This window comes from Neoarius graeffei, chromosome 19 (genome assembly GCF_027579695.1).
Source record: "Neoarius graeffei isolate fNeoGra1 chromosome 19, fNeoGra1.pri, whole genome shotgun sequence".
In the NCBI taxonomy this organism is placed as follows: Eukaryota; Metazoa; Chordata; class Actinopteri; order Siluriformes; family Ariidae; genus Neoarius; species Neoarius graeffei.
In genome coordinates this window covers 67,198,256-67,215,570 of record NC_083587.1, presented here as the reverse complement: position 1 = coordinate 67,215,570, position 17,315 = coordinate 67,198,256, and the positions used below count along the sequence as shown (strand labels likewise).

The following is a 17,315-nucleotide window of genomic DNA, read 5'->3' as shown; positions in this document are numbered from 1 at the left end:
TAAATAAAAACGGAATGCAATGATGTGGAAGTTTCAAAATTCCATATTTTATTCAGAACAGAACGTAGATGACATATCAAATGTTTAAACTGAGAAAATGTATCATTTAAAGGAACAGTCCACCGTATTTCCATAATGAAATATGCTCTTACCTGAATTGAGACGAGCTGCTCCGTACCTATCCGAGCTTTGCGCGACCTCCCAGTCAGTCAGACGCAGTCAGACGCGCTGTCACTCCTGTTAGCAATGTAGCTAGGCTCAGTATGGCCAATGGTATATTTTGGGGCTGTAGTTAGATGTGACCAAACTCTTCCGCGTTTTTCCTGTTTACATAGGTTTATATGAGCAGTGATATGAAACAAGTTCAGTTACACAAATTGAAACGTGGCGATTTTCTATGCTATGGAAAGTGCGCACTATAATGACAGGCGTACTAACACCTTCTGCGCGCTTCGGCAGCGCATTGATATCTGAGCTCCGTATCAATGCGCTGCCGAAGCGCGCAGAAGGTGTTAGTACGCCTGTCATTATAGTGCGCACTTTCCATAGCATAGAAAATCGCCACGTTTCAATTTGTGTAACTGAACTTGTTTCATATCACTGCTCATATAAACCTATGTAAACAGGAAAAACGCGGAAGAGTTTGGTCACATCTAACTACAGCCCCAAAAAATACCATTGGCCATACTGAGCCTAGCTACATTGCTAACAGGAGTGACAGCGCGTCTGACTGCGTCTGACTGACTGGGAGGTCGCGCAAAGCTCGGATAGGTACGGAGCAGCTCGTCTCAATTCAGGTAAGAGCATATTTCATTATGGAAATACGGTGGACTGTTCCTTTAAAGAGAAAAATTAGGTGATTTTAAATTTCATGACGACAACAACACATCTCAAAAAAGTTGGGACAAGGCCATGTTTACCACTGTGAGACATCCCCTTTTCTCTTTACAACAGTCTGTAAACGTCTGGGGACTGAGGAGACAAGTTGCTCAAGTTTAGGGATAGGAATGTTAACCCATTCTTGTCTAATGTAGGATTCTAGTTGCTCAACTGTCTTAGGTCTTTTTTGTCGTATCTTCCGTTTTATGATGCGCCAAATGTTTTCTATGGGTGAAAGATCTGGACTGCAGGCTGGCCGGTTCAGTACCCGGACCCTTCTTCTACGCAGCCATGATGCTGTAATTGATGCAGTATGTGGTTTGGCATTGTCATGTTGGAAAATGCAAGGTTTTCCCTGAAAGAGACGTCATCTGGATGGGAGCATATGTTGCTCTAGAACCTGGATATACCTTTCAGCATTGATGGTATCTTTCCAGATGTGTAAGCTGACCATGCCACACGCACTAATGCAACCCCATACCATCAGAGATGCAGGCTTCTGAACTGAGCGCCGATAACAACTTGGGTCGTCCTTCTCCTCTTTAGTCCGAATGACACGGCGTCCCTGATTTCCATAAAGAACTTCACATTTTGATTCGTCTGACCACAGAACAGTTTTCCACTTTGCCACAGTCCATTTTAAATGAGCCTTGGCCCAGAGAAGACGTCTGCGCTTCTGGATCATGTTTAGATACGGCTTCTTCTTTGAACTATGGAGTTTTAGCTGGCAACGGCGGATGGCACGGTGAATTGTGTTCACAGATAATGTTCTCTGGAAATATTCCTGAGCCCATTTTGTGATTTCCAATACAGAAGCATGCCTGTATGTGATGCAGTGCCATCTAAGGGCCCGAAGATCACGGGCACCCAGTATGGTTTTCCGGCCTTGACCCTTACGCACAGAGATTCTTCCAGATTCTCTGAATCTTTTGATGATATTATGCACTGTAGATGATGATATGTTCAAACTCTTTGCAATTTTACACTGTCGAACTCCTTTCTGATATTGCTCCACTATTTGTCGGCGCAGAATTAGGGGGATTGGTGATCCTCTTCCCATCTTTACTTCTGAGAGCCGCTGCCACTCCAAGATGCTCTTTTTATACCCAGTCATGTTAATGACCTATTGCCAATTGACCTAATGAGTTGCAATTTGGTCCTCCAGCTGTTCCTTTTTTGTACCTTTAACTTTTCCAGCCTCTTATTGCCCCTGTCCCAACTTTTTTGAGATGTGTTGCTGTCATGAAATTTCAAATGAGCCAATATTTGGCATGAAATTCCAAAATGTCTCACTTTCGACATTTGATATGTTGTCTATGTTCTATTGTGAATACAATATCAGTTTTTGAGATTTGTAAATTATTGCATTCCATTTTTATTTACAATTTGTATTTTGTCCCAACTTCTTTGGAATCGGGGTTGTACAAACAAGGCAGTTACTGTTTCATTTATTCAATTAAAGAGTCTACTTCAAGATAACTATCTTCGTTTTCAAGAATCTTGAAAAATTTTCCTTTTAAAGCTTTTCTAAAAGAATTTTTAGATAAGTTTTTTAGATTGGTATCTCATTCCAGATCTTCACTCTGACATGCGAAAAAGCATTTTTTTGAATATTAAATCTTGAATGTTTTATGTAAAAATCATCGGAGGTGGAGGACTGGGTTCCGTAGGAATGGATGCTTGAGATTTTGGTAGACAGCTTCAATATATTTGTTGAAGCAGTATTTGCGTGTACATCATGCATTAAAGCTCATAGGCAATGGTTTTAATTTTATGCACATTTGAAACTTTATATGTTAAAAAACCCTCTGTAATTTTCTTCTGGTCCCAAGAAGTATTGTTAATAAGTAATAATTAAAATAAGTTAGCGTGGATCGCGGCGAATTTCTGTTCGGCTATTTTCGTGACCACTCGGCGCGTGACGTCATTTAAGACAAACAAACCGCTTGAGTTGAGTCCACTTCTGTTTACTTACATTGCCGTTCAGCTTGAGTGCAGACGTGCGTTCAGGAATTTCCAAAGAAAAACCCCCATGCCTTATTGTTGTGCAGTGAACTGTAACAACGGGACCGGTTCAGGAAGAAGTTTTTACCTTTTTTCCAAAAGAGGAGAAGAGGCAGAGAGAGTGGATTGGCTTTTTCCAGAAGAGGAGAAGAGGTGGGGCAAGAAGATTGGCTTTTTCCGAAAGAGGAGACGAGACGGAGAGAGTGGATTGTGCATGTGAAGCCAGAGGGTTGGGCAAAACAGTACATTTTAACCGTTTTATTCAATTTTAGGGTGCAAATTAGACACTAGGAAGATTGAATTCGCTTTTTGGGTCATTCTTCTCGACAAAGTTGATATTCTACGTTTCACCTCCGACTGTTCCTATAACCTTTAAATTGGCGACAGTTTCGTAAAATCTCATCTCATTCTCATCTCATTATCTGTAGCCACTTTATCCTGTTCTACAGGGTCACAGGCGAGCTGGAGCCTATCCCAGCTGACTACGGGCGAAAGGCGGGGTACACCCTGGACAAGTCGCCAGGTCATCACAGGGCTGACACATAGACACAGACAACTATTCACACTCACATTCACACCTACGGTCAATTTAGAGTCACCAGTTAACCTAACCTGCATGTCTTTGGACTGTGGGGGAAACCGGAGCACCCGGAGGAAACCCACGCGGACATGGGGAGAACATGCAAACTCCGCACAGAAAGGCCCTCGCCGGCCACGGGGCTCGAACCCGGACCTTCTTGCTGTGAGGCGACAGCGCTAACCACTATACCACCGTGCCGCCCGTTTTGTAAAATAAAAATTCTATTGGTAATAGTTTTGCCTTTAAGAAGAGAGGTACCACGTGTTCCTTTGTTTGGACAAAATAGATAAAACGTAATGCATGCTTTTGGAGGACAAGAATTCGATTTAAAAAGGTCTTGCATGCATTACCCCAAGAAATTAAACCATATATAATGTATGGGGTAATGAGTGATTGGTAAATATTTAGGAGTGAGCGAGTGGGAATGATATGCCTCAGTTTCACGATTAAACCTGTTGTCTTATTTATTTTCATAATCACAGAATCAATAGGAGTTTTCCAGGATAAATTCTCATCAATTAATAATCAAAGATATTTAATGTGACTTCTGTATTCAAGATTGACACTCATTATTTTCATTAATCAAAAATGGTGATCTGGGGCACATGATATAATATTTTCTGGTATGGGTGAAAAATGACAATTAGATTTTTTAATGTTTAGGGTTAGTTTGTTTGAAGTTAACCAGTTATAAAATGTTATGCAATTCAGAATTCACAGTTGTTTCCAATATTTTGATATTCTTGTGTGCATAAAGGACATTAGTCTCATCAGCAAAGAAAAAAAAATTAATTTTGAAGAACCGTTCTGAATATCATTAACATATTATAGAAAAAGAAGTGGCCCTAACATGGAACCCTGGGGTATACCACAAGTAATTTCAAGTTTATTAGATATGTAAAAGTTAATTTCAGTTATCTGTGTACGGTTTGTTAAGTAAGAAGAAAACCACTGATTCATTATTCCACGAAATCCATAATGATTAAGTTCGTCAAATGCTTTTTTCAGATCTATAAAAACTCCACAGGAGAAAATTTTTTTATCCATATTTGTCTGTATAGATTTTACCATGTCTATAGCATGTGGAGTTGAGTGCGCTCGGCGAAAACCATACAGGGATGATGCTAACAAATTATGTCTTTCTATAAAATTTTTTCATTCTGTTATACATAACTTTTTCAAAAATTCTATTAAACTTTGAGAGCAATGATACTGGTATATGACATCACATTGTCACACTGTATTGAGATGTAGCGGTTGTCCATTACTAGTGTCACATACGGTAATTAATTTAATATATTTACTTTTATGGGTCTAAAACATCTATTTCAGCAAGCCTACAATTTAAGAGTCTATAAATCTAAACTCTGGACCCATACCAGAGATTTTCACATTGTCTTTAATTAACGGGAATCTAAAGCAGGTGCAGAATCGGCCTACAGCGCACTCCGTGAGGAAAATCCCACTTTTTATGCAATGCCTGACCAAAATACATGAAAAACAGAAATGCCTCCTCTATTTATTATAAAGATGAAAACATTAGATGTTTTAATGGTATTCTCACTGCTGAACTGAAAATGTCCCTGGTTTTCTTCTCAGAAATGTGGTCACCTTAAACTAAAGAAACTTCTCGAACCTTCTCCTCATCACACCTGTGAGTGAACAAACCTTTCACACTTCATCCATAATCATCACTGGAGGTCATCAGAGAGGTTTATAAAAAGACAACTCATAATAAATACACTGCAAAGCGAATGACAGGCTGTTCCACCGCGTGGGCCTCATGCTGATGATAAAGTCGTTTATTAGCTAAAGGTCACTGTGTTCGGAATGACGGCCCAGATGGGGAACATCTCAGTGTGTGACACATTCGGCGTGTGACCGGGTTCTGTATGGACTCAGTATGGCTGCCTGGAACAAGGCGCAACATGCTAATAAGCATCTGTGACTGTGTGTGTGTGTGTGTGTGTGTGTGTGTGAGAGTGAGTGAGAGCGCATCTTTGCATGCTTAACTAAGTTTATAGTGTTGCAAGAATCTGAATGATGTAACCTCAGAGTCCTGACAAGTCAAAAGACGTGATGCACTCACATGTCAAATAGGAACACGGAGAGCACTGTTACAACCAAATAATCAATAAGATACGATAACCTAAAACCAGAACGTCAAAGGCGTAGTTGCTCATCTGTCCTGCCATCAAAACAACCCTGATGACCAAAAACGTCAAACAGAAGTGAAATGTGACGATGTGAGAGAGGACCAACCTCCACGACAAACTGTTCGCAACAGGGAAATCAACAAAAGGACCAAATTTTGTTCCCTGAGGGAAGATCAACCCAAAACATCAATCAGAACAAATTCACATGATAAATGAGAGAGGAGATACAACTCTAGTCAGAAGAAAATGTGTTAAGTTGACCTAATGATTAATTTATTAGCAAAAAAATTGATAATACAAATGACCGAGTGTTGTGCAGAAGGTCGAGGTCTTTCAAATAAAACAATCAGAACTGAAATCCACTGAGAACTGAGGGAGGGGATACGATTTAACTGAAAATAAACAAATTGTTTACAACAGGAAAATCAACAACCTGGCAACTTGTCCAGGGTGTACTCCGCCTCTCGCCCATAATCAGCTGGGATAGGCTCCGGCTTGCCCATGACCCTGTACAGGATAAGAGGCTACAGATAAATGAATGGATGGAAGGAAAATCAACAAACAACCAAGTTTTGTTCCTCATAGAAAGATCAACCCAAAACATCGATCAGAACTGAAATCGGATGAGAAATCTGAGAGGAGATACAAAAGGCCATTTGCAGAAATTGGTCACGTGTCATTTTTCCCCATAGCAACAAGTCCGTGGTGGGAAAGCTAACTTGACATTCCTTGACAACCATAAGAGTTTGACTGGCGATGCGAAGCAATCCATTTCTATAACAGCTGTTTTTACCTTTTCTACTGTCTTTTTGACCCAAATTTTTGTGTGTACTTGGAAAAAGTTTGTGGTTTTAACTTCTGTTGTAAGTTAAAGCGGATTACTGGCCGTAAAAGACAGTTTTTTGGACTCAATTTGGTCGTCGCCGAAAGGAATTGATTATTGAACAACAAGTCTCATCTCATTATCTGTAGCCGCTTTATCCTGTTCTACAGGGTCGCAGGCGAGCTGGATCCTATCCCAGCTGACTACGGGTGAAAGGCGGGGTTCACCCTGGACAAGTCGCCAGGTCATCACAGGGCTGACACATAGACACAGACAACCATTCACACCTACGGTCAATTTAGAGTCACCAGTTAACCTAACCTGCATGTCTTTGGACTGTGGGGGAAACCGGAGCACCCAGAGGAAACCCACGCGGACACAGGGAGAACATGCAAACTCCGCACAGAAAGGCCCTCGCCGGCCACGGGGCTCGAACCCGGACCTTCTTACTGTGAGGCGACAGCGCTAACCACTACACCACCGTGCCGCCCTTTGAACAACAAGTACCAAAAGAAATCTAAAATCTGGTGTCGTACTTTCTGTTTTAACTGGAGTGGTACTGTAAAGCAAAGAAGAAAAATCGTACGACATGTCGACAGGTAAGAAACTGATTCAAATACATAAGAAGCAATGCTATGTTTGAAAAAGAAACAGTGCAAAAGGGGTTTTGAGCAAATGATAAAGGTAGAAAAGGAGAAATAAGTTATAAACATACCTGAGAAATCCGCCATTCTGCACGTGAATTTCTTTCGGTGGCGACCAACTTGAGTCCAAAAAACTCTCTTTTACAGCCAATGATTCGCTTTAACTTACGATAGAAGTTAAAAGCACAAACTTTTTCCAAGTACACATGAAAATTCGGGTAAAAAAAAAAAAGACAGTAGAAAAGGTAAAGAAATGGAATTATAGAAATGGACTACTTCACATTGCCAGTCAAACTCTTATGGTTGTCAAGGAATGTCAAGCTAGCTTGCCCACCACGGACTTTTTGCTATGGGGAAAAATGACACGTGACCAATTCCTGCAAACGGCCTATTCTAATGAGAGGCCTGGAAAATGTGTTAATTTGGCCTAATTAGTAACTCATTAGCAAAAAAACTGACAAAACAACGACCAAGTTTTGTGCACAGTGATGAGTTCTTTCAAACAAAACAATCAGAACAGAAATCCATGGAGAACTGACGGAGGAGATATGATTTAACTGAATTGTGGACGACGGACAGACAGACGGACGCCACGCCATGGTAACAGCTCATTGACCTTATGGACAGAGGCACTAATAAGATAAACTTCATCAACCCCTTAGAGGAAATTCAGATCAGCTTCAAGTAGAAGAGAAAGCAAGTTAAAAAAAAAAAAAGTGATCTATGGAAAGACTTACGATTTATCCTGCTAGCACGTAGCTGTTATACATGCTTTCCTTTTGAATGACACAAGACCAGGTCAATCTGTGGACTCTTCAGAGATGAAAACATGACCCCAGCATAATTTGAGGACTTTAATTGATCTGAGACAAAGAAGAACTTTTTACTGACTGCCAACAAACCAGTGTTGTAGTAGAGTCACTAAACCTCAAGTTCGAGTCCAGGCTTGAGTCCCCAGTGTTCAAGTCCAAGTCATTAAAGAAAATTTCAAATCGAGTCCCAGTTGAGTCAGACACAAACCCCACTATCAACAGGGCAAATAACATGAGAGAGGGTTAACACTCGCTAGTTTGTCGCTCAGCAAGCCCCGCCCACCATCAACAGAGCAATGAACATAGTGTCACTTCCTTCTCTGGGTGGAGTCTTACCAAATGATTGAAGTTCGAGGTTGTCTCCGTCGTCTCCTCGATAGTTCTTCTACATACTGTATGGAACATGTAGCAGTGCATTTTTTTCCCCACTGCACAATAAATCTGTATAAGCAAAACGGCATCTAGGCATTCTCTCCAGGCATTTTAGCACCATTAACGTTAGTTTGTTCCTGAACGTGATGTATGAACAGGTGAATGTGTATTCTCTTGCACAAAATTAGTATAAAAATTAATGTAGATATAAATATCTTATGGCAAATTATTATGGCATGTTACAAAAAACAAAGAAAAAATCTGAGTCCTCGTCTCCAATTTACAAGTCTGAATGCAGTTAATGCACGAGTCCGAGTCATCAGTGCTCAAGTCCAAGTCAAGTCACAAGTCTTTAAAATTAAGGCACGAGTCGGACTCGAGTACTACAAGTCAAGTCAAGTCAAGTCAAAGACCAAGATCTGGTCTTCCCAGGCAGTCTGCTGTCCCAGTACTAACCAGCTCTTTGAGGCATATGGGTGTGGCACCGATCTCCATTTCTGTAGCCCTCAGCCTCTCACCTATACAGCTGGGGTTACAGTGTGTGTGTGTGTGTGTGTGTGTGTATGTGTGTGTGTGTGTGTGTGTCTGTCCATCCCCTCTGGTAACCACAAGAGTTTGACTTCCCTACACGCATCTGTATTGCAGCGTGCCTTGCCAGATGGCAGTAGGTACCATTTTTATGATGGTCTTTGGTATGACCCAACTGCGAGTAGAACTCGCAAGTAACAAACTAGTGATACTCATGGTCTCGAGTACTACAAGCCTGCAACAAACATGAAAATGGGTTTAGATCAGGCTCACCAACCCAAAACACAAAAATACACACTTGTGCAGGAAGTAAACACTCTGATCCCAGAGAAATCCTGCCAAAAAATATGGTTGGGTTTAGACCCATAAGGGGGCGGCACGGTGGTGTAGTGGTTAGCGCTGTCGCCTCACAGCAAGAAGGTCCTGGGTTCGAGCCCCGTGGCCGGCGAGGGCCTTTCTGTGTGGAGTTTGCATGTTCTCCCTGTGTCCGCGTGGGTTTCCTCCAGGTGCTCCGGTTTCCCCCACAGTCCAAAGACATGCAGGTTAGGTTAACTGGTGACTCTAAATTGAGCGTAGGTGTGAATGTGAGTGTGAATGGTTGTCTATGTGTCAGCCCTGTGATGACCTGGCGACTTGTCCAGGGTGTACCCCGCCTTTTGCCCGTAGTCAGCTGGGATAGGCTCCAGCTTGCCTGCGACCCTGTAGAACAGGATAAAGCGGCAACAGATAATGCGATGAGACCCATAAGGTTCAGTTATGGAAAATGCACTAAAAAGTGATAAAGTCGCAACAATGAAATGAGCCGTTCCTTCTACTTCTCTCTAATCTCCAACTCCTCGCTAACTCCCCACTGTTACACACCAGCTAACAATCAATCGGTGAAAGTGAACACATGCTTCCTCTGAAATACATGAAATCAACCTTCTGCTCATGGTACATCGCATACAGGGCGACGGAACCAACTTGGAGGAAAGTGCTATCGGCTCTCTTCCACATCCCTGAGCTCACAGATGTCACTGTGACTGACTGTGATTGTTAGAAGGTAATATTATCCCCAGGCATGTTTTGCTTTCTTGCACTACCAACCATGCATGGCTGTGACATCACAATCTCCCAATTACAGGACGGATGGTGTTCTGTTGAGACGCTCAGGAGCCAACACTGACATTTTCTTTTTAACAGCCTGAAGGTTTAACAGCTCAAGTGCAACAAAATCTTGAATATAATTTCAATTTGTGGCTTATTCGTAAACATTCGCTCTCTCCAAAATCTCAGTTCTGGCTGTATTCTGGCAGTCGGATGTGGGCCGGATGAAGCGATGAACGCTTGCTCTCTGTACATATATTCGATTAGGATTGGATTTTATTTGGGTTGAGTGACATCTGCTGTATAAAGATGCATTTAAAGAGAAATTCTCAAACAATTTCCACAAAAATCAGATTTCAGTAGGTCAGGAATACATTGTAGTCACTCCAGGTCAGTGATGTTAGCGGGGCTAGTCGCAGGGCTAGCAGGTATTTCTGGCTCTATGTTGATTTCAGGAGGAAAAAAAAAAATATGACAGATGTATTCTAAACACCGCATTTATACACTCGCAAGCAAAGAACATAAAATGCTTTCATATTATAGTGTAAAAGTCACAAGAACAAAGTTATCTATCTATTGTGAGCCATTTGTGAGGTTTAAGTTTCATCTTTACCAACAACCTGATTGGTTCCCTTTACTAAGGGGCAGGGCTTAAACAATACAGTCAAGACTATGTGTGTTTCCGCCGTTTGAACTGCGGAGTGATGATTATATTTTACCTCTCAATCATGTGTATTATTTCTAGCTCCTCCTCTATGCCCTTATATGGCACCCGGTACTTACTTCTGGTTCGGTTCACTTGTATAACGTGAGATTATGGATTTGTTCGAACCAAAAAATACAACAGTGGATAATATTTACTTTCAGAAACATGTTTCTAACTCAAAACTTCATGAAGTGACATGAACACACATCCTACAAGGAGAGGAGGCGAAGCTAGCACACGATGATAACGAGGCCCACTAAAGAGGCAGCAGGAGAAAGATGGGAGCGCAGCGGTTTCACCTCACAGCGTCCACCGCTGACATTTCCCTCTCACAAAGAAACAGAAGAGTTTCAGCGCCACTGAGGCGAAACCCAAACGCCAAACCTCAGCAGGGTCAAACGGAGAGAAAGAGAGCAGGAAACGAAAAGAACAAGAGGATTACGTAAACAAAAAAAGGTAAAATTGTGGGGTGGAAGAATAGAGACGATCCCCGTGGAGAGGTTTAACAGAGAAAAAGGAGGAGCTCGGAGTGAAAGTGACAAAACAATGGCACCTGATTGACGCAGTGTGATCCAGCATGGAGTGCTGAGTACAGGACGGTGAAAGAGAGAGAGAGAGACAGAATAAAGAGAGTGGATGAATACAGAAGATAAAATCAGGGTGAAAGGTGAAAAAAACAGAAGAGAGAGAACGAATGAAGAAAATCAGACAAAAAGGATTAATTGTAGAAGAAAGGAACAACAGGGAGGACAGAGTGAGCAAGAGAACGACAGAGAGAGAGAGAGAGAGAGAGAGAGATGTGTGGTGTGAAGTAGGCGATGACTGAGTGAGATGGATGTGATAAATCTCATGGCCACCAACACCCTTCAGCTCCTCTACACACACACAGAAATACAAAAGAAAGAAAGAAAGAAAGAAAGAAAGAAAGAAAGAAAGAAAGAAGAAAGAAAGATGTTGGGTTTTCAGTGACAGCTCTGATGCTGGGGTTCAGTTTAATAAGCTGAAAATCCAGGAACACTTCAGTATTCCTCTCATCCTATTAGTTTCCTTTTTTCTCTCCTCTTTTCCTCGCTGACATGAGCTCCTTTCCATAACCCTGACTCCTTCTGTCCACTACTGGAGCACTAAAGGAAAAATAGCCATGTGAACAGAACATTTCTGCTCATAGCCCACTTTAATTGGCTCTCTTCTGTCCATTTGTACAAGAACCTACGAGTGAGTGTGGATCTAAAACACGTACAAATTAGTGCACAGTGAAGAGTGAAAACACAGAAGTGAGTATGAATTTCCCCCCCAGTGAATATACAGTGAGGTTTAAATCAGTGACTAGTTCTTTCAGACTGTTCAGCTCATATGGATGCTAATGAGTTTTTTTTTTCCTTTTTTTCTGTACAGAAGAAGAACAGCAGCATTCTGTATTTCAGCTCAGAGCTCAGCCTGAACATCCGGGATTATTCCTCTGGAGTCAATTATCTTACCAGCAACCAATCAGTAATATAGTAAAATATTTTTACATCATGTTGTCACCTTGAAATCTATAAAAATAGCCAAAATACTGTTTATAATAGATATGTTATTGTTATAAATTCTACAGATAATCTATAGCCTGATTTATTTATGTATAAATGATGCTACAGTATAATTGTTCTGAAAATTATTATATAAAAGTTTTCTACGTCATGATAGTGTTTATTCTTCCATTTTTACAGTCAAAGAAAAAAAAATAAGGAAGTCACAGGAAAATTCCTCCACACTCAGGAGGGTTAGAAATGAAAGTGCGCCAAAGAGCAACGCTGACATCTAGTGGCGGAAAGCGGAAGTGCTACAAAAACTAAGCGCGATTAAAATCTCATCTCATCTCATTATCTCTAGCCGCTTTATCCTTCTACAGGGTCGCAGGCGAGCTGGAGCCTATCCCAGCTGACTACGGGTGAAAGGCGGGGTACACCCTGGACAAGTCGCCAGGTCATCACAGGGCTGACACATAGACAACCATTCACACCTACGCTCAATTTAGAGTCACCAGTTAACCTAACCTGCATGTCTTTGGACTGTGGGGGAAACCGGAGCACCCGGAGGAAACCCACGCGGACACGGGGAGAACATGCAAACTCCGCACAGAAAGGCCCTCGCCGGCCCCGGGGCTCGAACCCAGGACCTTCTTGCTGTGAGGCGACAGCACTAACCACTACACCACCGTGCCGCCCGCGATTAAAATAAAGATCAAAAAGATTAATAAGGTGAAATAATTTTTCTGAAGTTCAGTCTGTAGGCTTTATACAGTATCTGTTATATGAAAGGGTGTTTATACATAGTCCATTTCTGTTCCCCAAGGTACAGTCGATACTAATGTACCCCATAGGGGTCATTATTATTATTATTATTATTATTATTATTATTACTACTACTACTACATTTTTTTTAATTATTATACCAACACAAAGGCTGTACAATATAACAAAACAAATAGTGTACAGACAGCGAATACAAGATGTGTAATGAACCAAGGGAAGAAGTAGATTTTTAAATTGTAAATTAAATCCTTGAGTGATTTATACAGGATCAGTGATTTGTAGTATATATGTCATACCAGTCAAAAGTTTGTACACCCCTACTCATTCATAGGTTTTTCTGTATTTGACCATTTTCTACACTGCAGAATAATACTGACATCAGAACTCTGAAACAGCATATTGAACACACAGAACTACGTGACATACAAAAACTGTTTAAAAAAAATAATATTTTAGATTCTTCAAAGTAACTACTATTTATTTCCACCGCCACCGGCTACAGGAGTGACCAGACCATATAAGAAATGAGGAGATATAAAAAAAATAAATAAATAAGAACAACCAAGATAATAGAAATAAAAGAATAATGACAAAAAAGGCAAAAAACAGGAAAGATAAACCAAAAACAGAAAAAATAGAGGGGGAAAAAAGGTACAGACAATACTAATGGACCCCCTAGGGGTTATTATTGGACCTCAAGGTAGCCATGTGTTCCTTTTTAGAGCCAAAAATGTACACACATGTTCCCAAGCAGTATATAAAGGGTACAAATAAGTACCTTAGAGGGAACTGATCCACTGACAAGCCGGCGTAGCCCTAAAGGTACAATAATGTACTTTATTTTCTGAGAGTGTGTACACTTACACTTACTAAATAATTAAATACATCATTCAAGCCACAGTTTGGTTAAGTGCATGTGGGATGAAATGTGACTTCCAGGAAATGTGATTTGTCAGGACACAGAAAATACTCACAGTTTGTCTCTGATTATTGTTTTTGTGTCTTCAATGAGATACACCGTGCCGAAACTTCCCCTGCCGAGTCTCTGCTGAATGATGTATCTGTTGGCCAGCAGAGGAGGAGGATGAGGAGGAGATTCAGCTTCTAGTTCACGGAATTTAGCCATGCTGTCCAAATCTACACCTGTAGGGGTCAAAGGGCAGGAGTGTGCACAGTGCAGGTAGTGTCCTTAAAAGTAAAAGGGTTCATCATTTAGTAGGTTTTGATTTGATTTGTAGGATCTCAGCTGACCACTCTCCATGCTGAAATTAAAGCACAACAACAAAAACAACATCCTCATCCTACCCAGAGGACTCTGATCTTATCTCCTGAACAGTCCGGATGTGATCAGGTTCCTGTTTTAGAGTTGAGATGATGATGAAGTGATTACATTCAGAGGCTCGGCTCCTCCTTTGGAAAATGCAGCCCAGATTTTAAAAGATTTATAAACAGAGAAACTTTAGGTGTAAATAAGACGTTGCTACTTAAAGCCAAGCGACTTTACTGCGTTTTATTTTCTTAAACTTTTCAACAAAACCGAACCGAACCATAACTGTGGCTCAGACGTTCATGAGATTATTTTTATTTAAGACAAAACAATTACCTGTGATTCAGGCGTGTTCAACTTCCGTGTGTTGGCCTTGTTGCCATGGTAACGCTTAAAGGGGCGGTGCCAAAAATGACCGGTGGGGGGGGTCGACTTAATAAAATAAATAAAATAAAATTAAATTAAATTAAAAGGCTGAATGTGTGGTGAAATTAAGTTTTAATACAATAAACACTAATTTAAAACACTGTTTATTAACGTTCATATCCACATTTTTAGTTTAGTTTAATAGAGTTCGTCATAAATCCATACAGAACTGATTGACAGGCCAAAATTACAGGACGGATACTCCCAATTGACAATTTTTCCTTGCACAAATACAAAAACATAAAAAAAAATATAGATTGCTAATAAACTATAAAATATATAAACAAATTATGTATAAATAAAAAAAAAAGTTTCTAATGTCGGGCGGCACGGTGGTGTAGTGGTTAGCACTGTCGCCTCACAGCAAGAAGGTCCTGGGTTCGAGCCCTGGGGCTGGCGAGGGCCTCTCTGTGTGGAGTTTGCATGTTCTCCCCGTGTCCGCGTGGGTTTCCTCCGGGTGCTCCGGTTTCCCCCACAGTCCAAAGACATGCAGGTTAGGTTAACTGGTGACTCTAAATTGACCGTAGGTGTGAATGTGAGTGTGAATGATTGTCTGTGTCTATGTGTCAGCCCTGTGATGACCTGGCGACTTGTCCAGGGTGAACCCCGCCTTTCGCCCGTAGTCAGCTGGGATAGGCTCCAGCTTGCCTGCGACCCTGTAGAAGGATAAAGCGGCTAGAGATAATGAGATGAGACGAGATGAGATGAGTTTCTAATGTCCTATAATTAATAAAATAGATAACTGACTATGGTGGCCGGCACATAGTTAGCTTTTCAAAATATAAAATATGAAGTCGAGTCTTAAATACAGTTAGACTAGTTGCATTCGTAATGTTTGAAGAAAGGCTGTTCCATAGTTTAACAGTTCTTGGGAAATAGGATTCCTAAAAATAGTTTTGTATATGACTGGAAAGAGGCCGGGAGTTAGCAACATCAAAGTTCCGGGTGGAATAGCAAGATGTAGCAGAAATTAGTAAGCTGGAAAAATTTGCAGTAGTAATGCCAGACCGAATCTTATAGAACAGAAGTCACTATCTCACGCCTACGTTCCAACGGTAAAAGTTTCAGAGATTTAAGTCTTTCTGTGTCGCAGATATCAGAAGGAGAGTAATTTAGAATAAACTTAGTTGCACATCCCTGAATGTTCTCTATTAGAGCTTTGTGCTTTACTGTGTATGGTGACCATAAATTACATGCATATTCAAGGCAGGGCCTCAGTAAAGTACAGTAGAGGAGCTGACTTGTCGTAGTATCACGTATGTCCCAGCAGACACGCTTCACAAGCTCTAACAATTTGTTGGCCTTTGCACACATGTGCTCGATGTGAGTTCTCCATGGCAGATCCTTGGTCACAAGAACACCAAGGTCTGTTATCTGAGTTGCAGATTCAAGGACCTGCCCATCCAGGTGATATGTTTGCTTAATGTTTTTTTTTCTTCTTAGACATTTGTAAAACTTTGCACTTTGAAGTACTGAATTTCATTCCATGGTCTAGACTCCAATTATGTAATGAGTCTATGTCCTCCTGCAGAGAGAGTGCTGATCTTTTAGAATCAATAGAATGATAAAGTTTAGAATCGCCTGCATAGAGTGCAAGGGTTGATCCATGACGCACATAACTAGGTATATCGTTGACATACAGTGGGGCAAAAAAGTATTTTCCTGCACCAGGCTGGGAAGACTGAATCTGCAATAGGTAAGCAGCTTGGTGTGAAGAAATCAACTGTGGGAGCAATGATTAGAAAATGGAAGACATACAAGACCACTGATAATCTCCCTCAATCTGGGGCTCCACGCAAGATCTCACCCCATGGGGTCAAAATGATCACAAGAACTGTGAGCAAAAATCCCAGAACCACATGGGGGGACCTAGTGAATGACCTGCAGAGAGCTGGGACCAAAGTAACAAAGGATACCATCAGTAACACACTACGCCGCCAGGGACTCAAATCTTGCAGTGCCAGACGTGTCCCCCTGCTTAAGCCAATACATGTCCAGGCCCATCTGAAGTTTGCTAGAGAGCATTTGGATGATCCAGAAGAGGATTGGGAGAATGTCATATGGTCAGATGAAACCAAAATAGAACTTTTTGGTAAAAACTCAACTTGTCGTGTTTGGAGGAGAAATAATGCTGAGTTGCATCCAAAGAACACCATACCTACTGTGAAGCATGGGGGTGGAAACATCATGCTTTGGGGCTGTTTTTCTGCAAAGGGACCAGGACGACTGATCCGTGTAAAGGAAAGAATGAATGGGGCCATGTATCGTGAGATTTTGAGTGAAAACCTTCTTCCATCAGCAAGGGCATTGCATGAAACGTGGCTGGGTCTTTCAGCATGACAATGATCCCAAACACACCGCCCGGGCAACGAAGGAGTGGCTTCATAAGAAGCATTTCAAGGTCCTGGAGTGGCCTAGCCAGTCTCCAGATTTCAGCCCCATAGAAAATCTTTGGAGGGAGTTGAAAGTCCGTGTTGCCCAGTGACAGCCGCAAAACATCACTGCTCTAGAGGAGATCTGCATGGAGGAATGGGCCAAAATACCAGCAACAGTGTGTGAAAGCCTTGTGAAGACTTACAGAAAACGTTTGACCTCTGTCATTGCCAACAAAGGGTATATAACAAAGTATTGAGATGAACTTTTGTTATTGACCAAATACTTATTTTCCACCATAATTTGCAAATAAATTCTTTAAAAATCAGACAATGTGATTTTCTGGATTTTTTTTCTCATTTTGT

The 17,315-nt window shown here is 41.2% G+C and overlaps 1 protein-coding gene across 1 annotated transcript in view; it reads right to left on the bottom strand.

Annotated features, from left to right (window-relative positions):
- nek11 (NIMA-related kinase 11) overlaps positions 1-14,010 on the bottom strand; it is a 138,148-nt gene extending 124,138 nt beyond the window's left edge. Inside the window, exon 1 of the mRNA XM_060900627.1 lies at positions 13,859-14,010. Within this exon, the coding sequence (XP_060756610.1) occupies positions 13,859-14,010 (152 nt within the window). The remainder of the gene's footprint in view (positions 1-13,858) is intronic.
- Positions 14,011-17,315: the final 3,305 nt, after the last annotated feature.